Source organism: Drosophila obscura, unplaced genomic scaffold (genome assembly GCF_018151105.1).
Source record: "Drosophila obscura isolate BZ-5 IFL unplaced genomic scaffold, ASM1815110v1 contig_190, whole genome shotgun sequence".
Classification (NCBI taxonomy): domain Eukaryota; kingdom Metazoa; phylum Arthropoda; class Insecta; order Diptera; family Drosophilidae; genus Drosophila; species Drosophila obscura.
The window spans coordinates 565,542-592,603 of NW_024542779.1; the positions used below are offsets into that span (position 1 = coordinate 565,542).

The 27,062-nt window shown below is 45.5% G+C and overlaps 1 protein-coding gene across 1 annotated transcript in view; it reads right to left on the minus strand.

Annotated features, from left to right (window-relative positions):
• Positions 1-999: 999 nt before the first annotated feature.
• Positions 1,000-27,062, minus strand: part of LOC111071910 (activating transcription factor 3) — a 39,696-nt gene continuing 13,633 nt past the window's right edge. Inside the window, 6 exon segments of the mRNA XM_041593483.1 lie at positions 1,000-1,598; positions 1,600-2,334; positions 2,392-3,147; positions 7,161-7,253; positions 7,355-8,458; positions 19,951-19,996. Coding sequence (XP_041449417.1) covers positions 1,098-1,598; positions 1,600-2,334; positions 2,392-3,147; positions 7,161-7,253; positions 7,355-7,597 — 2,328 coding nt within the window. The 5' untranslated portion in view covers positions 7,598-8,458; positions 19,951-19,996 and the 3' untranslated portion in view covers positions 1,000-1,097.

Here is a 27,062-nt window from a genome sequence, read left to right on the forward strand (position 1 = left end):
TTGTTTGTGGTTTTATCATTAAAGTTAGCTTACAAAATATGGACACAAAAAAAAAAAAACAAAAATGTATATATCGTATGTATATATCGGCTGTATATATAGGGGTTTTTTTTTATCACTGACTAAGGCTAGAGTTTTTTTTAGACAAAAAAAATATCAAACATCATCACGCTTTCCGAATTGCGAAAAAAAAACATCCTTCTCGTTCCACTCGTTAATCTCTCTCATCATGCGACTATATCGTACATATAGTACATATCAATAAATGTTTTATAACTTGTAAGGCATTTCGTTTAAGGAGCAAAGGGACCAAGAAATTCAATGGATAAACAACGCTTAGAGAATGAAGGAGGAAATTGAACAAAAATTAAAATTAATAATTACTGATGCGGATGTGTGTGTGGGTGTGTGTGACTGCTAGCAGTTGATCACTGCTCTCGCTCTCTCTATCTCTGCTATCCGTCTCTCTCTCTCTCTCTTTGCTCTCTTTCGCTTGCAAATGGAATGTTATCGATTTAAATCGTATCAAAAAAGTTGGGTTATGTACAATTTTGCAAGTGTTTTTTCGCTCCTCTCTAACTGCTACGCTACGCCTACTCCTACTACACTCTCCTCTCCTCTCTAAAACTGATTGTTTAATGATAGGTTTAAATTGTTAATTAAATTTTTTTTTCTGCTTTCTTTGCTTCATGAGGTAGTCAAGCCACAGGCTGGACGCCGCTCCAGGCGGACTTACACAATGGGGTGTGGTATGGGGGACCAGGGTATTGGGCGTATTCGAGGCTTGGGGGCATGGGTTATCAGGGGTACTCTGCTTTTCTTTTTGTTTGTTTGGAAGAACTCGGATCGGTTAACGGCGGGAAAACAGGCATCAAGGGATTGTTGTTGGGGGGTGGCGGGAGGTAATTATGGGAAGGAAATTTGGGGATAATTTAAGCAGAGTTTCAAGGAAATTCAAAGGGATTTTGTTTGGATTTCAGTGCGTCCTTAGGGACTGCGGCTTCTGCTTTCTGCTTTTTCAATCTGTTCTTCTGCTTAGTCGATGAGTAGCATCTACAAAATATACATCAAGGTGCAAGGATCCAGCAACACCCAACCTAACACCAATAATCCACATGTGTCCAGGCTGGATCCTCCTCCTCCTCCAGTTCCAGCTCCATCTCCAGCTCCATCTCTACATCCTGCTGCTGCTGCTGCTGCGGACTGCTGCTCGGCCTGTGCGATGACGACAACGACAACGACAACGACTGCTGCTGCTGCTCCTCCTCCTGGCCACCATCTTGATCGAAGGCCAGCAGCAGCAGATCGCGATCGCGATCGCGATCACGATCACGATCCCGATCACGTTCGTGTGCGTTTTCCGGTGCCGATGCCCGCTGGGCCCGCCCTCACGCCAGGCAGCCACCATTGGTCATAAAGGCAGCGGCACCGGTATCCAGATCCACATAGTCGGTGCCATCGTCCGTCAGTTGGGACAGCAGATCGTTGGCAAAGCAGCCGTTCTTCATCAGCAGCAGCTGTTCGTCATCATAGCAAGAGGGTGTCATCACCCCAACGCCCACTCCGACACCCACACCCACACCCACGCCCACGCCCACCGCCCACGCCAAGGCCATTGCTTTGTAGGCCATGATGGAAGTCCATCAGGTGGTTATTATTGTTGTTGTTGTTGTTGCTATGATGGTTGTGGTTGTGGCTGTGGTGGTGCTGGTGGTTGTGATGGTGTCCTGTCGCCCCACCGCCGCCACTGTTTGCATGGACAACACTAACCATATTGAGGCTATTGATGCCACTGGTGGGCAGGACACTCACGGCATGCTTGATGTCCGGAAAACCATCGCTTGGCTCGAACAGAAAACGCTCCGCACTGAGGGCGGTCGTATAGGGGCTCTGGGCATCCACCAGTTCGTTCTTTACGAACTCACTGGCGCTGCTGGTGGGCGTGGAGGCGGCCGAGGCGGTCTGATTGCTGCTGCCGCTGTTGCTGCTCGAGGAGCTGCTGCTGGTGGGTGTGCTGGCAGGCAGGAGTGGCAGTGGCAGTGGCAATGGCAGCGATGCCAGACCCAATGCAAGGCTAAGGCCATCGCAATTTGGGACATAATCGGAGACCTGCTGATTGCTCACAACGAGGCTGCTACCATTATTGCTCTGCTGCTGCTGCTGTTCGTTGCTGTTGTTGCTGCTGCTGCTGGCGGGATTCATGGATTGCTGATGTTGATGCTGCTGTTGCTGTTGCTGCTGCTGTTGCTGCTGGTTGGGAGAACTCAGGTATCCTGCATGCTCAAACTCCTGGGGACTGGGCGATGGCTTGCAGTATCCATTGGGAAGCTGCTGCTGCTGTTGTTGCTGTTGCTGCTGCTGCTGCTGGACCTGTGCTGCCGCTGCTGCTGCTGCTGCCATGGCCGCTGTCTTGGAGCCAAACTTAAAGGTGGCCATCGATGGTATGCTCATCCTTTGCGACGAAGAGCTGCTGCTCGACACTGAACCAGAGCCAGAGATGGAGCCCGAGCCCGAGCCTGAGCCCGAGATGGAGCCCGAAAGGTTGACCTCCGATGACGATTGGCCCTCCAGCTCCAATTCCGAGAGATATTTCTGGGCAGGCGACTGCAGCAGAACGGCAGGCAGCTGACACCCGCCGGTTCTGAGGCAGCCCGGGGACATGGCATTCGCATGATTCTGGAGCATATCCAGCAGCTTGCGTCGCTCCGTTTCGAGGCTACGCACCTGCTGCTTCAGCTCCACATTCTGGGTGTCCAGCACCTCCGACTCCTTGATGAGGTTCTGTGTGCGCTCGCGCTTCTTCATGCGGCACTTGGTGGCCGCAATCTTGTTGCGCTCCCGGCGCCTCCGCCGCCGATCCTCGTCCTCGGGCGTGAGGCCCTTGGGCGTCGACTTGGTCTCGCTGTCCTCATCCTCGCTGGACTCCTCGCAATCGTCGTCGTTCAGGCTGAAGCTGTAGCTCGTATTGTTGCAGTTGTTGTTGATGTTGCTGCTGTTGTTGTTGTTGTTGTTGTTGGTCATGCTGCTGCTCCTGCGAGAGCATTTCGATTGGGGCTGCTCCGAGCCGCTGCTGGAGTCGCAGGTCGAGAGCTTGCGCTTGCTCTGGATGGCCAGCTTCAGGCCGGTTTTGATCAGCTGCGATTTTGTCTGCAAACGAAAACAGACAGAGGAGAGATGGCGGGTTAGAGCGGGTCTTGTCAAGCGTCCTTCGAGCAACACAAATTGTTGTTTTGTCACCAATCGCCATATCGGTGGGGCCAAGCCAAAGAAGGCAAAAGCATTGCTCAAGCGACTCTGCACACCCCCTGGGGCAGACAGACAAATTTGGCGGCCCCACTCTTTGGCATTTCGAGATCTCTCTCTCTCTCTCTCTCTCTCAGAGGCACACACACACACTTTAATGGGCGACTCCTACGCACTTTACTGCTAAGCAACTCTGCGAGAGAGTGGATAACCCGCAGAGGGATTCTCGCTTCAGCTGAGGCTAAGAAATCTAGCTCCATGGGAGAACCTACTGCTATATTACTAGATTAGCTGATCGACAGATCTCACCCCTTGAGAGGAAAATCCGCGCTGCCAAAGCTAAACGATACACATGAACATCCAATCATTTATTAAACAGCCAGCCCAGCCCCACTCTTAATCTTATCGGTCTCTAGGTGTCTCTCCACGCGCTTCTTGCAGTTTCTCGAGTGATCCGCACCGATCCTTCTGGGCCGTGGACGAGAGAGATCGACACAGTTTTCTTGAGAGCAGTCAGACCTCAGGTAGCGATCCGCCATGTGACGAATCGAATCAACACACACACACGAGACAGAGATTCGATGCCGTTGACAGCTGTGGTCGCATTCCCCCGTTGCGTCACACACTGGGGCACGATTTCTCGTGGATGGGGGCAAGGTCTGGGTCTGTGTCTGTGTCTGGGGTCCGAGCTCTCTGGAACTTGCAATGCAGATAATCTTTTATTTTTTAGCGGCATTTTCTCTGTTTTGTTTTGTGATTTACACAGACGACCTTTTTTTGTTGCGATTTTGGGTTTAGGGTTTGGCACTTGGGGCCGGTTTTTTTTCTTCTTTTTTTTGTGGCATGAATTATAAATATGAATTTAAGTGAAAAAAAGGAGATAGAAATCTGCGACATGCCCAAGGGCCACGCCCTTGTCGCTGGGCCCCAAAAAAAACAAATAAAATCTCTCCCTGGCTGTGGCTCTCTCCGTGGAAACAAGTGGAGTGCAATCGACAGAGCAGTGGGTGGGCCATACCGAAAAAAACAAAAACCTCGTCAACAAACTTGCACTGTTGGCACCATGGAATGGAGGAGATCCATTTATGGCAGCAGCAACAGAAACAGATGGTCATCACTCGGCACATTGTCAACGGATCGGGAGCGGGAGGTTCGCTTTCGGTTCAACATGTGGAGTAATCGCTCTGCCCCTTGGTCTCCCCGACTGGCCGACTGCCAGATGCCCTCGAATTCAAGCGTTAACAACTCAAGAAATAAAAGTTCTTTGCAGCTTACATATTCACGGCTAAGATCTGTGCTAAGCTACTCTGTGAGAGAAAAAGAGAGAGAAATCAACGTTTGCTGCAAAGATCTCTGTGAGGGAGGGAGATTTCAAACACTGCTCAGCCACTCTGTAAGCGAGAAAATTCTTAAAGAAGTGGAGAGTGAAGAGGAAAATTGATCAGAGCAAAAACTGATTGAACTGCAAAAGATTAAAGGCGAAGATTGACTCTATCATGGGACTGGGAAAGTGGAAGTTATGTTTCCCTTTCTTTCTTTTTTGGGACATTTTCTCAATCTTTAGCTCATTGAAATGTCGACTAGGCGGCGAGCGTTTTTTGAGGGGTTCTCGGCTCTCCCTCTCCACAGCCGCCAGCGGCCCCAATATTTAGCGCATATTTTTGTTGATGTCCGTTTGTTTGCTGTCTGCTCGAGAAATTGTTCAGATGCCACTCGTCGTGGGCCCCACCCCACAGCTGCTCTGCCCTTCTCTGGACTTCCCATTTCGTTTTCGTTTGGCTTCTGTTACTCGCAATTTTCGGGGGGTACAATGTTCGATGTTCATTTGAATTTTAGGCACGCTGTGACCGCCTTTATTTATTGACCCAGAAATCAGATAAATAAATTGTGTGTTTAAAAAGCGACGAAATATAAAAAAAAAAGAAAACGAATGAGAGAAAAAAAAAAGAGCCAACACAGAAATCATAATAATAATCGCATGCGCCACACACCAGACACCAGACAGACCAGACTACAGAGACGCCAGACGAAAATGCAGTTCAAAGACTGAATCGGAAACTGAATCTGAATCTGAATCGATGACCATATGGTCGGGCGGGTGTTCGATCGATGGTCAAAAGTCTCTTGTTGTGCAACATTCCCTGTGCATTCGGTCAGGTGGAGGTGGAGGTGGAGCACTCTTTTTCTCTGTGTGTATGTGTATCTGACAGTAGACCATCCCAAGACGAGCCTTTCCTTTCCTTGCCTTTATTTTATTAAATTTTTTTTTTGTGTTTCACCGTAAATTTGCATTTTGTTTGGTCTGTTTGCACATTTTGCACATCGTTTCTCGACTCGACTCGACTCGAAATTCGTTTCAATATTTGCAATATTTTTTAATACATTTACTGTACATTTTTTTTTGTTTTTTTTCGGCAACATTTGTGCAAATATTTGTGCTGCAAAAACCAAAAAGAGAGAGAGGCGCGGATTGTGCCACAGAAAGTTCTTGACACGAACGGATGTGCCAGACAGCAAATGGAAAGCGGTAGGATATATAATTTTTGGTGATTCATATTAACGGGAGAAACATAATTGTCTCTGTGTGTGTGTGTGAGATTCTGTGACATATTGCATGTGTTGCATGCCGCGTAGTAGTAGTAGTAGCGATGGATCCACCAACAACCAATCAGCCACAAATTGAATGCTGAACGATTAGGGGGGTCTAATGAGAAACAAGTTTTACATTAACGAAGCGAATCAGTGGAATAATCTGCACACACAAAAAGGGCTCGATAATTTATGGGATATTTGTTAGAAAACAAATTGTGAAAAGTGCACCCTCCAACCCCACCAAACCACTCATCCAGCAATTAAAACTTGCGCTGCCTATTAATTCGTTTGAAGTAATAATCATAAATCACACACAGCACACAACACACAACAGATACAGCTACAAAGATACACAGTTACAGATACACAGATACATATACTGGGCGACTCTCTCTATCGCTCTCAGTCTGTGGCGATGCCACCTGCCAATTAGTGAGAGCGGAATGCGGGATGCTGCTGCTGCTGGATGGATGATGCGTCTGACGATCGCATCGATCGTCGCATCTAATTGCCGTCTGGTGCCGCAGCAAGTGTTTTATTCATTTGAATTAATCGTTGACACCCAGCAGCAGCAGCAGCAGCAGCAGCTGCCCCCTTCCTTCCAGTGGTTACGTGCCTCATTAAGGCCAATGTCAGTCGTTAGTGGAGAGGCAGAGGGAGAGATACAGATACCAGCATGAGCACAAAAAAAAAACCAAAACAAAAACAAAAAGATACTGGAGATGCAGCAGCGAGATGCAGATACTCCGTATGCCGCCGCCGCCGCCGCAAAAGTGAAATCAATTCTCGACGCTGCGTTTCGCAATTGACGCCCCCACAGATTGTTGGTAGGCCAGAGGCAGGGCAGTGGCTGGTGCAGGGGCAGCTCACGTTAAAGTGCATGTCAGTGGAAGTAGAGGTGGGTGGATGGACGGATGGATGGAGGGGGGGCAGGGTGGCTGTCGGTGACGGTGACGCCGGCCAATGGCCACGAGAGTGCGTGGGTTGCGGATTTTGCACGGCGTGCGCGGCGGCAGTGGCGTGGGCGATGCGCCACAACCAGTCATCCATTCTCGTGCGTCTCTCTCATGAATGAAACGACAAATTGAACCAAATAGAAAGAACAATTTGGCCAGAGATACAGATACAAATTGGGCAGAGATACGCAGATACTGGTAGACGCTGCAGGGAGAATCTGAATGAAAGATTAAACTAAAAAAAGAGTTGAAGCCCAGCCATTAAAGCTTGTCTTTCCGCCCCCAGGTCGCAAAAAGAACCTCAGAAATATGCCCTCAAAAATGCAAGAACTATTTGATACCCTTAAGAAACCCTGAAGAATGCCTTACCTGTTGCACGCTGGGCATGGTGGCAGTGCCACCCGCTGGCGAATCAAGCGGCGAGGCCGAGCAACTGGAATGACTGCTGTCCTGCGAATGCAACTGCAATGGCAACACAAAAACAAAGAGAGAGAGTTATTAATATTAAGTAAACGCTAGGAGAGCAACTGCCATGGAAGGATGTTTTGGGGGCAGACACTCACCTGTCCATTGGTTGGATGACCATTGAAATTCCGGACACTGACGACGGGCGTGGAGGCGGCCGAGGATGCTGAGACGGCCGCAGAGACAGCTGCCGCAGCGGCAAAGCTATAGTTATCCAATGGATTGGTCATGGCGATCAGCGAGTTGAGGATCTCGGGCGTTTTGGGTGTGTGGGCGCCCAGATTGATTGCGCTGTTCTCGATGCCGAGCAGCGAGGCGGCGGGTATGTTTGAGTTGAACATGATTTAATCGATTCCAATTATCGATTATAGGTATTTATGTTGGTCTATCGATCAGTTTTGAATTTTTTGAGTTGTGTGTTTTGGATTATCAATTATATATATATATATGGGTTATCGGTTATCGGTTATCGTTGAACGTTTATCGATTGAAGCGAAAACAAAAATTAAAAACTTAAAAATTGCACAAAAATTAAAAACAAAAACACAAACACTTTTTCGATTTATCGCTTTATCGATTTTTGTTTGCTGTGTATCGATATATGTTTGAAGTATTTATCGGTAAATATCGTTATAGCTAATTATTTATGTGCTCTCCTTTTTTTTTCTTATTTGTTTTTTGTTGTTGTATGCTTAAATCACAGTTGAAGGCCTACGCGTTGCATTTGTTTAAAAAATTCTCTTTATGTTTATGTTTATTATTTGTTTTTTGTTTTTGTTTTTTTGTTTGTAGAATATTCATATATCAAATCGTATATCGTATATATGGTATTTTGGTCCGACACTCGCGGGTGTCCACTGTCTCCAGCCCACTCTCTATACTCTTTTCTGTGGGGTTCCCTTTTTTTTATCGTTTTGTATTGTTTGTGGGAAATTATTTAATATTTTTGGGGTTGGGGTTGGGTGGGAGAGGTTCTTGGGTTTCACTTGTAGTTAGGATTTTTCCTGGCTCTGTCTCTAGCGGAGATCTGTGGTTCCATCATCAACATCATCATCATCATTGCTGGATTTGTGGTTCCTGGGCTGCCATCCGATCTCTGGGGGGGAGGCTCTGGCTCTGACTCTTCTGTCGCGTTGTTGCTCAGAGCGTGGGGACCGTACGAATGCGTTGAATGTCGAACAGCCGGCGGTTTCACAGCGAATCTGCAAGAAAGAGAGAGCGAGAGCAAAACAGAGAGAGTGAGTGACTGATTGTGTAAAGAGTGAGCAAGAGAGTGAGGGGAGAGAGAGTTTACGTGTACATGTACGTTTACGTATAAACAAAAGCAATTAAATTATAAAGTAAACTGAACTAAATTGATTTATGTAAGTCCCCCCCCCCCTCGCCTCCAGTACAAGTCCCAGAGTCCGAGAATCACATTTCGCATTTCACATTTCGCGAATCTCGGATCACGGATCTTGCGATTGATCACGCACCCCGCGAGCACCCACACCACACCACACCACACAACACATCCCACCCACCATTTGGAGACGCCTCAATTAACGCCTCCCTCCCCCTCCCCCCACAGTTAATCGTTTAATTAGGCCCAGGCACACTTTTGCCACAAAATGCAGTTCGGGGCTGCATTCCTCTTTTGTGGGCCCCCCCCGCCACCCCACCGAGAGGTGAAGGTGAGAGACATACACACAGAGAATAATAGGAATTCCAATTGAAACCGAATTGAATTGCAATTGAAGGCAATCATCCGTTGAATTCATTTGACTCCGAGGCACCTCTCCAGGCAGCAGAGGTGCAGCTGCTCCTCAACCCCCAAAAGGCAAAACGCGAGAGAGATCTCCAAGAGAAAAAAAAAAAAAAATAGATCGTGTCACGCGGCAGGCAGCAGTGCCCCTTGCTTGGTAAAATTCCCGCAAGGAAGGCAGGCATCAAAAAAGCTATAAAAGCTGCCACTGAAGCGGAGACATGCAGCAGCAGCCTTCGGCCTGTAAGCATTCCCGACAAAAGGTGCAAGGGCAAGTCTGAGGGAAGCTGCAGTTGAAAGTTGAAGGAAAAACAAAAGAAATGTTGGGTTTACCCGAAAGAAGAGGCCCTTTTTGGGTCGAATACGTATCGGCGGCTTATTGCAATCCCTAGTCATCCCCTAGTAATCCCCTTCCTAGGGTATTTACCCAGTCCATAGATCGAACTGCCCAAAATTACTTGTAGTCGTTCTGTAGCCGCGGGTAACAATTCCAGTGGCTTGTGGAATTTCGCTTGCGGTTTTTTTTTCGCAAATGATGGAACTATGACGATCAGAGAGGATCAGGCGACTGGCAAACTGGCGGCCAGCGGTCAATGTCGATCTGTGGATCTGTGGGGATGACTCTTGCGGTTGATTTTTTCGGTGGGAGGGGGCTGTAGAGGGCTGTAGGGGCTGCCTGCCTGCCGCTCAAAATGCAAATTGAGGCTGTCAAAAAAACTTCAAAAGCGTATGGGGTATGGGGGCCCATAATCCAGAACACAAAAATCTCATTTTTGTTTTGCTGTTTGCTGCCACTGGCCCCTGCCCCCGCCCCTTGACTCATTTATCATATGGCCAGAAAAGTGTGTGCTTTTTTTTGGTTTTTTTGGTTTTGCTGAATGTGAGAGAGACATGCTCTATAAGTTTTACCCTCTATCCCCATTCACCCTACCCCTACCTCTCTCCTTCTCTCTCTCTCTTTGCTGGCAAACCCCAAAAGTCAGTCAACAACCAAACAACGAAACGAAATAAGCGAACAACACAAAATAAAGTCAGAATAAAGAATTATGATTTATGACTTTCGCATGTTTCTTTCGCCTCATACCCTGGACTGAGTGGGACTGAGACGGGGCAGAGGAGGGAGGGTATGCTGCTTTCCATTAACACTTGGCAACACTCTGCCGTACATTCATTCTTCATTGCTCAAAGCCTTAGTCTCAGCACAGCAGATACAAATGAATAGAGAGAGACTTTTTGGAGCAACTTGATGGCAGGTTCACGAATGCTATTCCCTTATATTATCCATTTCTAAAGCCGGAAAAAAAGCACAACAAATTATCGATAATTATTGATAAATGCTATCGAATTACATGCTTGGTTTGTTGATGATTTATTCTATGTATTAACTACTGTAAGAATTTTGACTCTTGTATATTTTTAGCTTAAAACCTGTAGCCTCTAGGGTATTAACACCTTTGCATTGCAAAAATTTAACTTTTTTTCTTCTTTTTTTATGTGTACTCTGGTTTGGTTTTTTTTGTTGTTTTTTTAAACTTTGTTTTGTGAGAGAGCTTTTAATGCCTTTGCTGCCTTTGATGTTTGTTGGCTGTTTGCTGTTTTCTGCTGCTGTTGCCCCGTTTGCTGTTGCAACGAAAATCACTTTTGACATTCGCCTCACAAAACGTTTCAATTCGGTTTTTCGGTTTTTGGTTTTTGTCGATTTTTGGTTTAACTTTTGGCTGTGGTTCAGGCCTGGCTCTGTCTCTCTGTGGCTCATTTTGACCAAATGCGGTGCACGTCAACGTCAGACGTCAGCGGCAGACAGCGTGACGGCGACAGCATGCGTGGCCTCCTCTGGCCGCCTTTTGAGGTCACGGCTAGGAGAGGGGCCGCCGCACAGGAGCCCGAGCACCCCCCCCACACCCTCTGACTCTGTGCAGTCAAATATTGCGCATGCGTCGCGTTGGCCCAGCAGGATGCTGCTGGGCCCCTCACTATCTTTCTGTCTATATCTGTATCTCTATCTCGGAGTGCTCTCGAGTGACATTCCAGCCAGCAAATAAAGTCATTTGCGCGGCTGCTGCTGCGAGATGCGGGCTCTGTGGCATGTGAATTGCCCTCAAGTGTACAAGTTTTTGCCTCCGAATCGATCGATTGTCAGAACAGCCATGTGTGCTAGCGAGGGAGAGAGGGAGAGAGAGAGAGAGAACAGAGAAGCAGCTTACGCAATGGATCGTGTGGCGATCGATCGATGGCTGTACCGAGCCGTAGTCCCCCTTCCCCCATGAATATGCAATGGTGTTCGATTTGTGAAGATGAAGATGTGAAGATATGCCCGAGGGGGCGGGAGGGAGGGTATGGGAAAAACAAACCATAAATAAGCAAGCAAAACGATTTGTTAATCAAGTTATCAATCAGGTATCAAATATCGATAAATGTAATGGAATTCCATTGATTCCTTCATTGATTATTCATTTTGGTTAATAAAATATTCAAAATACATATATTCAGAAATATGTTTACAAATGTATCGAAATGTATCGCTCTTTCAATCAATAAACGATAAATGCAAAGTTTCACAATTAGCTTAAACATTTATCGATAATTCTAGATTTTTGGGGATCCGATTCATCGATTATAAATATAAATTTTGGCTAGAAAAAAAACCCACACTAAGAAATGATCGATAAGTCGATCGATAACCTCCAAGATCGCCAGTATCGAATATCATTCATACATACATATGTAGGTATATATATTGATACATCGTTCATTCATTCGTACTGGTGAATGAATAGCGAATGAGCAATGCCCGATTTCGCCTTAACCCAATAACAACCAGCAATATGCAACCCAAAATTAACCACATAAATATATGGAAGGCACTCTGTGGTCACGTTCCCGAAAAAAAAAAAACAGAATACAGAAAACAAAAAAGAAATAGCCCGAAATGTGTGTACGACTAAGCGATGGCTAGTGACTCACTTGAGGGATTCACTTGCATATTTCATGCTGGGAATTCGATCAAATCGAATCGTTTCGAATCGAATCGGTATTCCCGCTTGCACAATCCAGTTGTGCCGATACCACGGAGTAGGAGCAGCAGCAGCAGCACACACATAATCCGCATGGCCTTTGTGGCATGTGCGGCTTTGTGCAATGTGAAAATCGCCGCATAAATACATTAAGTATTTGAGTTATTATATGCAAACGAGCGTCGTTGTCGTCTATATGTATGTATACTCGTACATATCGTATTGTGGTATTATCTTAGCGGTACGTGCCTGAGTCGCACTCCACATTTCACACGAAAACAGCAAGCGATCGAGCAAGCGAGCGAACGTCTGACACGGACACGGACACGGAGACGGGGCCGGAGACGATCGTCGAAAGCCTTTTTGGCCAAAAGCGAAACAAAAGCAAATTGCATTTCAAGTGTTCCGCAACAGAGACACAGAGAGAGAGAGAGAGAGAGAGAGAGGAGTAGGAGGAAGAGGGAGCATTGGGTCTGAGATATTTCTCAAACTGTTAAATTCCCAAAGCAGAAAAACAAATCAGCCACGGAAGCAGCACATGGTATATACATACATACATATGTATATATGTACATGTATGTATGTACATAATATTTATCTGAAATGCATCCATGGGGTTTGTTCTTGTATCTTTGGGGGAGAGTATCTTTATTATGTGATTCCGTTTATCTTTATGTGGCAATTATTAAGCCCTTTAATTCTCAAGATATTCCATCTATGCAGATACTTGTATGTATCTTTAGTTGAATCTATCTGTATCTTTATCTATCTATGTAAGCACTTGAATGTGCAGATACGTATATGTGCATATATCTCTTTCACTTTGTCTGTGTCCTTCTTCCTGCAACTCATCCACTCAATCCAATAGACAGCTGCACACATACGCAGATACATTTGTATCTCAGATTTCAAGCTATGCATGTACTCCCCAAGGCGTTCCGCACCCTGCAAATGCCAATTGAATCTTCAATCCTTTTGGCGGATTCATTCGCATAGAAGTAATTGGAGGGGGGGGGTAAAAAAAAAATACGAAAACTTTTGTCACTTTCCCCATGCTCGCTTCCTTTCCCCTCTGCTTCCTCACTGCCTCTTGCTTCCCCTTTCTCTTCTCTCTCTCTCTCTCTTTATCTCTTCTTCCCCTTGCTCTATCCTTCTCTGTCCAGTGTTCCCTTCTCTCTCTCTCTGTTTGCCAAAATGAATTTCCGAACAGAAAGTAGTTGGTTCTTTGGGCCATTATGGCGCTGCCTCGAATGGTTCTATGAGGCCATGTGGGTGTATCTGTATCTGTATCTACAACTATGTATGTGTGTGTGTGTGTGTGGGGTGTCCATAAAAATAAACTTTCATTGTCCGGAGACAATCGCTGTGTTGTTCTTCCTCCCCCTCCACCCACGTCTTTTGGGGGGGGTCTTTGGGGTGCTTTAATTAAAAGCATTGGGCGGCCCAAAGCAAACACACACACACACACACACACACACACACACACAAAAGTGTATCTCATGGATACGTACATAGTGCCCGTTCGCGTTCCCTTAATGGGCCACCCAGCCCTTAGGGTTTTTTTTTTTTTGCCTTCTTCTTCCATTCAGCTTTCAGTTTTCTAATTAAGTGTCATTGATGCCCGCCCTGCTGCCTCTCCTGCACGTAATCGAAATCTCTTCAGCGAAATTTACACTTTAATTAGGCATTTAGATACTGTATCTATCTATCTGTGTATCTTTGTATCTGTCTTTTGATTAGTTTGCTAATTGCAGGCATGGGACACAAAACCCCCCCTATAACTTTATGGAACAATGGGGCAACGGATGGCTGGCTTGCTACATGGATGGATGTGTGGGACTGGAACTTGCTTTTTGGGGTTTTCTGTTCTATTCCCTAAGACAGATGCAAAAGATATACATATGTACATAGCTCCTCCTCACGCTTCCAAGTCGATTCCAAAAATGGGCCGCGTGGCGATTCAATTAATTTATTATTCACTTAAGAGCGCCACGGGGCACGAGAACGAACCCCTGCCTCTGGCATGGTAATGGGGGATGGACATTTAGGGGGTTGGGGTACGCATAAAAATGCTATAAAAATTAAGAACACACTCAGAGAGAGAGAGAGAGAGAGAGAGAGAGGAAGAGGCCTAGAATTTTCGCACATTTCGAAAGGGAAATGAGGGAAATGTCGCCCCGCAGTTTCAGTGCCAAAAATGTCCTTCCCTGACATCTAGCAGCATGGAACAGGGGCAGGGACAGGGGCAGGGGCAGGGGTTGGGGGCATTAACTTATGGAGAACGCGTGGCACACAAAGTTTTTACAGTTTATAAACATTTTCCATTTGCATTTGCATTTGCAGCGCTGCGCACGTTCCGAGCGTTAAATTTGAGAGGCCAAAATGAAAATGAAAATGAATAAATATATGAAAATTGATTCAAGTGGAGGAAATGGGAGGCATAAACTGGCAGGAAGAGGCAGAAAATAGAGGAAAAAGAGGGGGGAAATATGGCCCAAAGAAGCGGCCACAAAATGGGTAAGATGGGCAAACACCCCCCTTGTGAATGCGAATGACGAAATACCCTAAAATCCTCCTCCATGGAGCATTATTTGAAGTGCAGAAGAGACTAGAGATGGGAAGGAGTGAAATAATACACACACAGGAATTTATCTAGGGAGAGAGAGAGAGAGACACAGAAGTGTCGTAGGGTATTTCCTTCTACTCATGGATTGTGCAATGCCATATCTAGATACACAATATACACAGCGAAGCAATCGCAATCGCATCCGTATCTGTATCTGTATCCGTATCTGTGGCTGTGCATCTTGTGTACAAGTCGCATGTGTAGATACTGTATCTTACAAGTGTGTGCCTTGGCGCTGCTTAGTCATCCGATAAGCGAGCCAAATGCAATAAGAATTCGATTGCACAGATCCCAACCAGAACTTCACTTCACTTCCCCTCACTCACTCGCTCTCTCACTCACCGTCTGTTGTCCCCTCTCCCACTCTCTCGCCCAGTGTCTGTTGTCCCCCTTTTGGGTGCGTATCTTGGCTGTGTGTTTGTAGCTGTACTTTGGCTGCGGGCAAGGACGTTTGCAATCAAACAAAAAAAAAAACTTTCATTAAACTTTTCGGGTTTTGTTTTGTTTTTTTTTATCAGTCTCAGTGCCCGCTTATCAGTCGCGTAGTTTCTGCTGTTCCGCTATTTTTTTTCTGTTCGGCTCAGATGTCTTATCGGACGTGGGACACACGGGGCAACGGAGGCGAAGGGAATCTTATCTACTGGGTTTGTGTGTGTCGCCTCTCGCCTCTCGCACATCGGGTCTCTGCTGTGCTCTGCTGTTCCTTCTCTTGTTTCGATTTGTCCACGAAATCTAATTAATTTCCACAGCTAATTCATTTTGTGACAACGACAGCGATTTATGCTGATTAAAGTGGAGAAACCTCCCACCACCTACCACCACCACCTCCTCCTCCACCATCTCCTCCTGCTGCCCACCCCACCCCCATTGACATTATCAGCAGAGCTGTGTGTGTGTTTTTTTTTTTTGTTGGTTCTACTAAATTTATTGTTATTTATGATTCCCTCCTCCCAACCCACCGCCATTACCTTTTGACTTCTTTTTGCTGTGTGGAATTTTATCAAAAAAGAAATAGTAAAATAAAAGGGATGGAAAAACTCTTTGCTTTGCTTTTGGGGGCTTTTGTCGTCTAAAGCCATTTAGAGCACTTTTCGCACCTCCAAAAAAAAAAAAAAAAAAAAAAAAAAAAAAGATACAGATACATTTTACTACATGTATGTATATCTGGTAGATGGCCAGGCCATGCGACAGCTGTCAGAAGAGTCGTGGAGGGAGCACAGATGGAGGAGGGAGGGGAGGGCGGCGGCTGGAACACATCATCATCATCAGCAGCAGCAGCAGCAACAACATTTCGTTCATCATCATCGGGTTTGGATTTTATGAAGGAATTCGCATTAAAAATGTTTATTGTGTTTATTTATTGCGAACGAGAATCGAGAACGGACCCCAAAATGGAAACACAAACAGATACAAAGATACACACACACACACCACACACATCACACACACACACACACACATATTCGTAAGATACAAAGTAAATCTAATGGAAATTTCTGTGTTGGCGAGTCAAAACCAAAACCAAAGGCGGAGGCGGAGGCGGTTGAAGGCGGTGGCTTTCCATGATGCACTTGTTTCAACGTATCTGTGGCAGCGTGTGTGTCTGCCTGCAGCAGCTGGTGGCATGGGGCATGAGGCAGCTGGCCAGCAGCAGCAGCAGCAGCAGCAGCTTCCAAGGAAATGCAACCCACGAGATACATGATCGTCTAGCGAGCGAAAGAGAAGTCCAAAGACATGCTGGGGTCCACTATGATTTATCTGCAAGTGCAAACGCATCTGCAGATACAGTATCTGCCAGGGTCTGGCTACTCCTGTGAGGATCTGCGCAGAATGGGTTCCAGAATGAAGGATTTCTTTGCTTATGGAATGGAATCTGGTGAGAAATCGCAAAAGCAGAAACTCTGATGCGTATTTTACCTCAGGAGAAATATGAAACGAATACCTCTAAATGGCTCTATGAAAGAGAAAAAATGTAGTTCTGACAAGCAGAGAAGGCGGAAGGCAGGCCACTCCTCGAAACTAGCAGGAGGTGACCCCAAAAGCGGAATTTCAAAATTTATGTTTTTTCGGGGAGCGGCCCACAAAAAAGAGAGAGAAATGAAAAGAGAACAAGAAGGCATGGTGCATGGGGCATGGGCCATGGGGTGTGAGGGGACATCAATTAGCGGACGACAAATGTGTCCCAAATGGATGGGGCGGAGGGGATCCAACAGCAAATCCCCAATCTAACGCCACGCCCAAATGCTCCTAGTATGGTCTCCATTCCCCATCTGTCTTCTGCTACTCTCATCCCCTTGTGCTTTGTGTGTGTGTGTGTGGCATGTCCTTGACACATATCCTGCCAAATGCTTAGCACGCACTCATATGTATATCCCTGTCATTCGCATTCGCCGCCTTTTGCGGGGCTTCAACGGAGGCGCCCCTAATCCATTTGAACTTTCAACGCTGCCAACTCTCGGGCAGCGCTGGCTCTTTGGGTCTCTCCTTCAAGGATAATACTCGTAAAAACGAATGCCTTGCGCCCTACTTTATGGGACAGCAGCAGCAGCGGCAGCGACAGTCGAAAACTTGGGCAACTTTTTTGTGTGGCTTCGGTAATATAATCCTAATGGAATTTACACTCAAAAGAGAAGGACACACGCGGCCGTGTCCTCTTTTGTTAGGCTTTTTGAGGGGCAGCAGCCAGAGGCACGAAAACAGGAAGAAGAATGGCTGGCTGATGGGGTGTGAAAGCAAGCGAAACGTGTCACGCGTCATGCGGTAGCGCCCCTTGGTCCCACCGAATCAGACCAAATTTTTGTTGTGGATAAAGTCGCGGCACTAAGTACGGTTACCGTGTGAAATTCAAGGCAGGGGCACCCATGCACGTATCACGGGTTATGCAGCAGCGCCCGTCGGTCGCAAAATAAATATAATATTTAATGAAAAAAAAAAAAAATAACAGAATAATTGGACAAAAATTTAGAAAAAAAATAGAAAAATTAAAAGCAGAAAATGAAAAGAAATTTAAATAAAATGAAATGAAAAGCAGAAAATGGCGAAATTGGTACAGGGGAATTTTCAAGTGGAAGCATGAAAACAGTTTCCAGATTGCAGGCAAATGTTGCTACTCGCTTCGGGCGCTGCCTCTGTAGTTTTCGGGCATTCAGATACAGATACGAAAAGATACATCTTTAGATACATACAGCTACAGCTACAGATACAACAAAAAGCTTTGGCGCTGGCTGAAGGTCAAGTGCATTAAGGCGAAACGGAAATGGAAATCAAATGAAATGAAAATGTTAAATGGAAACAAACAAAACAAAACAGAACAGAACAGAACAAAAAAAAACACACAGAAAAGAAAAAGAAAAACAGAATTTCCACACACGATGGAGAGAGAAAAATTATATCAGAGATGGAGAGAGAGAAATTTCCTTAGAAGAGAGGAAAGAGAGAGAGGAGAGAGAGAGAGAAGGGAATGCGTGCGTGAGTGTAGTAAATTTTGATTTTATTTGATTTGATTTTTTGTTGGGGGAGGAGCAGGACACACAGGAGAGGGGCCAGGAGAGCGGCAGGGCAGCAGTGTAGATGCAGGGGAGGGCAAAGGCGAGGTCATGGCTTAGCAGCATTATCCTTGGCGGCTCCTTCGTGTGGCTTAATTGTGCGTGTCAGGCGGCCACAAAGCCCCCCACCATAGCCGCCCCACAGCAGAACAGGCGGCAAACATTTGGACATGGGACATGCCAGTCCGTTTATGCCATATGGAGTGAGGGAAGGGGGGGTGTGGACAGAGAGGCGGCAGGACTAAGCATAGACGCAAGGCGGAAATGCTGGCGCCGACATTATCATTGGGTGCAGACCCTTGGAGCCCCTGCAAAAGCCCCGCACTCAAAGCGCAATTATGATAATTGAGTGAGCAGACGGCCACAAGGAGAGACACAGAGAGAGCGAGAGAGAATGAGAATGAGAGAGAGAAGTGTGGCAGTGGCAAGAGGCAGTGTGTGGCTGGGGCTACGGCTGTGTGGCAAGTGGCAGACAGGTTAAATTGCGCGTAACTCGACAGTAAATGTGGCAGATTCTTGTCTTGGGCGAAGGCTTCGGCGGCTTCTCTTCCTTGATTGATTTGCAGGCACACGACACAGGAGAGAAGGGAAACACACACACAGAGAGAATGAGCGAGACAGGGGGAGAGAGGGAGGGGGAGAGGGAGAGCGACACTGTGAAAGTAAGGGTAAAAAAAGAGAGACTGAAAACAAAAGCAACTGCCGTCTGGCGACCAATTGTCTCGAGGCCCTCAAACCATCAGAAAGCCCACGACACAGCTGCGATGCATGCAACACTCACACACACACACACACGAAAAATTGCCCGTCCTGCCACTGCCTGCCGCACCTTGTGACGCACATGCCCCCTGCCCAGTGCCCCATGCCCCATGGCCCCTGCCACATTTTCGCGTTATGAATTGATTGCGTGCTGAAAATTCCATGTCTTTGATTGATTTCGTTTGACTTCCATTTTGGTGGTGCCACTAAATGGAAGCGTCGGGGGCATGCGTGCGTGTCGCCTTTTGTGGCAAGTAAATAGGAGGAAGCTGGAGGATCCCACCACCGCCACAACCCACCCACACCCACTCTGTCGCTGTGTACTATTTATAGCCAGTGCCACACATTTAATGGATTGTTTACATTTCGAATAGCCAACGAAAATCACCAGCAAAATAATGGAAGGAACGGGAGCAGTAGCCTCTGGTGGCATAAACAAAATCTCTGCGGAGCGTGGCAAGCAGCAGGCGGGCAGAGGGGGACGCCCGTTTCAGTTGCAACATTTCGGCAAAAGATCGAAAACGAAAGTAAATTTTTGGGTACAAAAATACCAACAGCAAAATATTAAATAAATATGGATTATGGCTAAGTAAAAGATGTACAAATTCTTGCCACTAATTAAATTATATTATATATTAATTATATTATTATATTAAATAATATTAATTATTAAATTATATATCAAAATTTCCTCTGCTTTAATTTGCTGCAAAATTTATGTTCCCCCAAAGCGATCGCTGCAAGTGACATGAACAAAAGGGGAGATTCCAAATTTCCCATAAAGTCTATCTGTAAATGCGATTCATTGGATTTAGGCATCTGTGGTTCCCCTTTTTATATATGTATATTTCTGGCTATATTCTTGTTTCAAGGGAATTCCTCATTTTTCTGGCACTTTATTTTTCGCCCTCAAAAAATATTCTACAAAAATTCATTCTCGTGAATATTTTTTTGGGCTAATATTCGAGAGCATTTTGTGGCCTTTTGCGGCACTTTGTGGACTTACCATTAAATGCACAAATCGTCGAGCATCAAATGTCTGAGCTTCAGAGCTGAAATGAAAGATGAGCATGGGATGGAAAAGTATTAGCATTGATTAGCATTAGCGGGCAATCCTAATGAGTAAACAGCTCGAAGCTCGAGGCTGCAAAAACAAAAAAAAACTTCAACTGCAAATGAAACTGAAACTAAACTTGAGGCTAGGACTTTCAGATGACTTCGACTGAGATTGAAATTGAGACTCCGGACCACTGTGTGCGCACCCCCCCGCACATAAATAATTGCAGCTTATGGCCATCTATTATGTGTGTTTACTGTAAAGACGATTGATGATTATTGATTAGGCGAACGACCCCGCACGACACACACCACACAACACAGTATTCAGTATTCACAGTGAATATTCCACAGCAGTGTATAACTAGGGAAGGGGGAGAGGGGGTGAGTGGATGGATGGATGGATGGATGGAAGAATGAATCATCGCGAATCTAAAAACCAACGAAAACCGACGCTAAAAACAAATCTCGCGTAGGTAGCCGTCAATTTTTTAGGCAAACAGCAAATAAATTGAAGCCAAAATACAAAACAAAACAAAACAAAAATAATAAAACTCGACACGAAAGAGAGAGAAGGGGAGAATCGCCACAGCAGCGGACACCAAGCGGACAGCCACCAGCCACCAGCGGACATTTGGCTGTCCATTCATTTGGCTTAAAATCTCCGGGCAAAGAAAAAGCCAGGAGTTGGGGGGTATTTGCTGTTGTTTACTGGGCCTGTGTTTATGTTTCTTATGTGTGTTTATACCCTGTAATACGATAGGGTATAGCTGTGTACCCTGTTACACAAGGAAGCAATTGCCAATGCCCTAAGGTGAATATTTTGCATCGTTTATCGAGCGATTTCTACTGATTTCTATATGAACTTCTCTCCTTCGAAATGCAAACCAATATTTGAATCGTTTTTTGTTTTTGTTCCTTCTGGTATTTCTCTCTGGCATGGAGGCTGTGTTTGCTTTTCGTTTTGGTTTATTTTCTCTTTGGCTTCACGTTTCGCTTCCACGGAAAAATCCTTTAGCGGAACGGCTACTTCATTTGCATCGATTGTTGATTCCTCGTTTCTCGTATTTACACCCCGAAAATTGCATCTTTTGTTTGCTCACTTAAATGTCATTAATTTCTGTGCTGAAATTTTGGCTGCAAAGAAGAGGGAGGCAGGAGAGGGGAGAGAGGGGGCTGGGTCCGTTCCCTGGCAACGTGGCGTTTCGAGTCTTGGCTTTTGTTATTTTGTGCGAATTTTCGCATTCGATTCGCATTGAAATGTGCAAAAAAGCCAATTAGGAGCGCAATTAACAGCAATTTTGTTGTGTGGCTGCCTGCTGCGGCTGCTCCGAAAGCGAAGACCCAAAAGCGGATTGAAATGTTGCCTGATTGAAGCGGAAAGCTTGATTGCTGCACTCTCTCGAATTGGCTACCGTTTCAAGAGATTTGATTTCTTGGTAGCAAACGAGAGCCAAAGAGAATCAATCAGTGATTCAAGTTTGCAGTAGAATGCGCGAATAAGCCACACTGCGAGAGAGAATTCAAGTTAAATTGCATCTAATAAAAATATATCTATTATTTTTAGGTAGCTATGATATGGAAATATGTATGTTCTCTGTATGCATTATCCCACATCCCAGATGCCCATTCCCTTTTTCTTTTTTCTGTAATTTTCTGTAATTACTGGGTGCTTTGATGCCTCGTTTTATGGCGCCTGCCCCGCCAGCCAAAGGTATTATCGGCCATCAAATGAAAGGCGCGACCTTGAGACTGCATCCAAAGTGATCTCTGTGACTGGGGCAGAATCAATCTCTTACGTAGGGGGAATTTCTCTCTCCCCTGGGGGGGTATTCTCTTGGCCGGGCAGGGGCAGTGGCTGGTCCAAAGTGCTGTTCGAATGAGTGCTTAATGTTCCTTAATGTCCATTCGGTGGCAATTAACAAACAAATGAACAAAACGACAGCTGCTACACAGCCACCGGAATGGAATAGTAAAAGTGGTTTCAATTTCGGTATACATAGAGATGCAGAGAGAGGGAGAGAGAGAGAGAGAGAGAGGGAGAGAGAGTGGGAAGGAGAGATGCCAGAAGACATTAAAAATTATTTAATTAAGTGAATTTTTAATTTCGCTTTTTGTTGCCTCTCTCTCTCTCTCTCTCTCTCTGTGGGGGCAGCACTTGAGACTCTGCCGCTGCTGACTCTGCTGCTGCTGAGTTGATTGTCTAATTTCATTAATCTACGAAAACGAAAGAGGCAACGAGTGGGGGGGGCGGGGAGGTGCTTTGGGGGTGGCACACTTTATTGGCACTGTGCCACAGAGAACGCGCGCGCTTGACCCACTGTACGTGCGCGCTCTTTTGTCAATTAGAAATTTTTAAATTTCGACCTTTGACTCCCCCACACACAAGTGGCAGAGTAGATGGAGCCACGCCGAAGGCTAGTACCGCTTGGGCACTAGCCTCACTCGTCCGATCCAATCGAAATTGTTTCATTTGGCCGCAAAGCTAAAAAGCTCCCCACATAAATCCCACTTGAGACAACCGATCGAAATAATCGTTGAATTACAGTCCCAAAAGCAAAGTCCAATTGCTTGTTGCACCTTTGTGTGGCAGAGAGTGCAGAGACGGTGAGAGAGTGGGGGAGTAAGTCAACGGAAGGGACTGGACAAACGATCTATGATTCGCTCTTTGTGAAGGAAATGATGAAAGAAAAATAATAAATTTTATTAATATTTATTCATGTATTTTCCCATATATTTTTGCTTAGTATTTTCCATGTATTTTTAATGGTATTATCCAACCTTTTTAGGCTTACATTTTCATGGGAACTTTGAAAATGAAAGTCCCAAATGTATGGCAGGATTTAAATATAAGTTTTAGGCATTTTTGGAGCCCATTTTGGGTAATAAATTAATCCGGCTGAGATGCCAATTTCCAGAGGCAAGAACTGGGAGCAGAAAAAGGAGGAGGATCCGGATACAGAAACGTTTCAAGAGATACAAAAAACATATTCAGAGATCCGCCACAGATCCCATACGAGTATGCAGATGGTTGTGTGATTTATGGCCCCCCACCTAATGATAATTATAATGTAAGCCCATAGATCGAGGGTGTGGCTGAAACACAGAGACCGAGTCTGAGACCGAGGCTTAGAGGCCTACAAGTCGACCTTCCATGGGGGTTACAACGCAACCAAACAAAGCCGTTTGGCTACAGCGGAGAGGTGATCGGAGAGGTGAGGCGCATTTTTTGTCTATTTATCTATTTGTCTGTCGTCTTCTAATGCTTCCGGTTCGACAGCTACTCCTCCCTCCTCCTCCTTCTCCGCTGACTCTCCGCTGAAGGTCCCGCTCTCGCGATAAGATATGGCCATACAACAGTGTAAGAGAGAGAGAGAGAGAGAGAGAGAGTGGGCAGAGTACCGCCAGTAGTGGCATCTCTCTCTTGCCTGTGTGTGTGTGTGTGGTATATATTGATTGCCTGTCGGCTCCGGAGTCCAATTTGTTGGCAAAGTACGAGGCGGCGACCATTAAAAAGTCATTACAAAAGCAACAGCCACAGCCACACACACACATCAGTGCAGTGGGGTGGGGGGTTACAGAGTGGTCCAAGGGTGGTGTGGAAAGGGAAACGACAAGTACATGGCATAATTGCAGGCAGACATACAGACAGACAAACAGACAGACGGACAGATCGGCAATCAAAAGGTTTGGGAGGAAGTGTGCATGCCCAAAAACGAAAACCAGAAAACAGAAAACAGAAAAAAAACAAACCAAAGTTCGACTTGGGAGTTGAGTTTTTTTCTTCTTCTATTTTTTGTTGTCTACCGTTTTTGGATTTCCTGCTAACAAGCGACATGTCGTCTGGAGACACAGTCCCCCAACACCCCCCACCCCACCCCTGGCTGTTGCTACGCCCCTGCACTGATCGCTTTAAGGGCTTTTGGATGATTGACTCGCTGTATTACTTACTATTTGCCCATTGATAATGAACCTCAATTATCGTGTGCCCCCGCCACCCGTGCCGCTCGTTTGTTTGCTCTCCATTCGTTTGGATTCCCAGTCTGTGGCTGTGCAATCTCCTCGCCAGCAGACCGCAGACGCCACCACGCCGCACATAGACAACCGCAACACACCCGGGCCGGGCCGGGCCGGGCCGGGCCGGGCCGGGCACCACCTTAAGCCAGCACCTCATGTAACCCCACGGATGTTGGCCGTGACTCAGTTTTTTCTTTTCGTTTTCAGAGTGAGCCATCCATCGATCAATATTTGCCAGCGACTGAGGGCTGAATGCATTTTCTCCAAGAGTGGGGGATGGAGGTGTGCTGAGGGAAATGCACATGAACATTTTCAATGGAAATTCAAGCAAAATAACCATAGAACGATCAATATTCAATGCGACTCTGGGTGCCCTTTGAATGGTCACTCGAAAAGTCTCTCATACAATTTCGGATTTTCCAACCATTTCCACCCCTGGGCGCAATTTAGATCTCAAAAATATATCGATGACACCCAACAAATGTTATCAAATGTGTGAGCAAACGAAAAAACCGTCTATAAATATTCGGAATTTTTCCCCTCGAAAACACAAAAAAAACAAAAAAAAACACTCAATAAATTTTGGATACTTGTCTGCGTTTGTTTTCGTGCGTGGCTTTGATCTTTCGACAAAAGAAATTCAATGAAATTTATTTACCACCTGAACAACAGCAGGGGGCAGCAGGGGCTGGGGTAGGCCATGGGAACTAGCAGTGGCAGCAGCGGCACCGCCTAGCTGGCACTCACAGATCCATAAAAACCGAAGGCAAACTATGTAAATGTCCGGCAATAAATTTGACCAACGAAATTCTCAAGGTAAGAACAGAGGGGAGGCTAGAGAGCTAGAGAGAGAGAGAGAGAGAGAGAGAGAGAGAGAGAGAGAGAGAGCTAGAGAGGATCATCATCATCTTGTGGCTTCGTGTTTGTGGCACACTTTGAGCATAAATTTCGTGAGCTATAAAGAATGTAGAATCCATATTCCCCCCCTCTATTATATGTGGGTGGGATTGCTTGCTCGCTCGATCTCGCTCTGGCCATTGATTACAGTAATTGATTGATTGATTAACTTGCAGGCGCACAGTGCCAGTGCCAGAGCCAGCGCCAGTGCCTTTTGCCTGTAATTGTAATTGAATTGAAAAGTGGCATGTGCCTCTGCCGCTTGTGCCTCGGGCAAATGGATGAATGGATTCATGAATCGTATCGAATCGAATGGCAGAGCAGAGCAGTGCAGAGCAGTGCAAAGCAGTGCAGGGCGTGGCCGGCCACATGACGATCTCGGGTCGTGTCAGAGCCGTTGTCGGGTTGTCCGCTTGTCGGCTTCAATGTCGCCGCTTTTCAGTTGCAAATTAATGTTGACAATGCAACAGAAAATACAAAAAAAAAACTACAAATAAAAATACAAATACGAGTGTTGTACATCCGATCTTGATGCGACGATCTATCCGTAACAAAATGGCACAAACGCCAGCAACCAACTGGAAAACTACGTACAATATTATTTGCAAAAAAGTAAAAAGCAAAACAACAACAACAGCAGCGGCTAAAATACAAAAACTATAATAAAACAATCGTAAAAATGTGTGACAAACGAGTAAAAAAAAAAAAAAAGATTTGTGGCTGTCACACTGCGGCTAGGGGAGAGTTGAGGTGGCAGGAAGTTATGCCTCCACACAAAAACAAATGTGGAGAGGAGACAATAAAATTGTCAAGCGTTGAGGCTACAATGAGAGTATTCCCTCTCGATATTTTAGTGGGGGGAAAAACTATTTTAGGTTTTTGCGTTTGAACGCAAGATCTTTGGGGGTAGAGACAAAGCAGTGCAGCCAAAACAAAACAACGGGAAGACGGATGAGTAGAATGAACGGAAATGCAGTAAAAGGAAGCAGTGCAAGTTGAGGTTTTCTAGCGAAAAAGGAAGAGAGATTATTACGGGATGAACGGTACTTTTGGCATGCGCCTGCCGATGATTATGAGCAGTGCAAATATTTTATTTTGATTGCGAGTGCACGAGGTTTGCTGTACATACATATTTATGTACGTATACATTGGAGCTTTCCGTTGTTGTTGCTTTTATTATTGTTGTTCGATCGTTTGGAGCTCTCGGGCGCTTTGGTGTGTCTGTGTGTGTGTTTTTTTTTTCGTAGGTTTTTATGATATTTTAATTTGATTTTTGATTTTTTTGTTTTTTGAATACCAAATGAATTGCTTATTGTTTTAAATGGAGGTACGATTTGGAGATGATGGGTTTGTTTCGATTGCTAATTAGCATAGCAGAAACACAAGTTCGTTGGGCAGAGAGGAAATGCTAAGGTAAATACGGAGATACAGATACAATCGTACAATCTTTGGCTGTGGCTGTGAAGCAAAGCCCAAACCAAATAATAAATAAAAGAAAGAAAAATGAAGAAATAGTACTAGTGTACCTAAGGAGAAACTAGTTTCCCCCACTAATGAATGGAAACGCAGAACGACACAGAGAAAGATACAACAGCTACAGCTACAACAAGATACAGATACATTCGTGGAAAGAGTAGAGTGGAGCGGACTGGAGTGGAGTGGAGTGGAGTGGACTAGACTGGAGTGGGGAGTGGAGTAGGAAGTGCCAGAGAGAATATGGCCAAAAATGAAATGCCAATGAACCAAAGAGGCCAAATCACTCTTTTTATTTTCTGTTTTTTTTTTGTTTGTTTTTTATTTGATTTTTCATTTCCCCGTTTGGATTTTTGTTTTTTTTTTTTTGCGCTTTTGCTTTTTGAATAATTTATGAGAATGTCTTTTGCCATACTACTATTCTTTTGCGGCAGCAGAAGCAGCAGAGAAGAGAAGCGGCGAAGAGAAGAGAATGTGCCACGAAATGCGGCAGCGCCCCAAAAGAAGACTTATGGCTGGGCCATTTGAAAGTCTCCACTTTGGAAATGGAAATGCAAACTGCTTGCCCATCCCCTCCCCACTGTGGAGCTGTGCTGTGGAGACTCTTATGGGCATAGGATGGGTGATGGGGGGGCCAGTCATTCATTCATTCATTCATTTAGTTGGTAGTCTCCA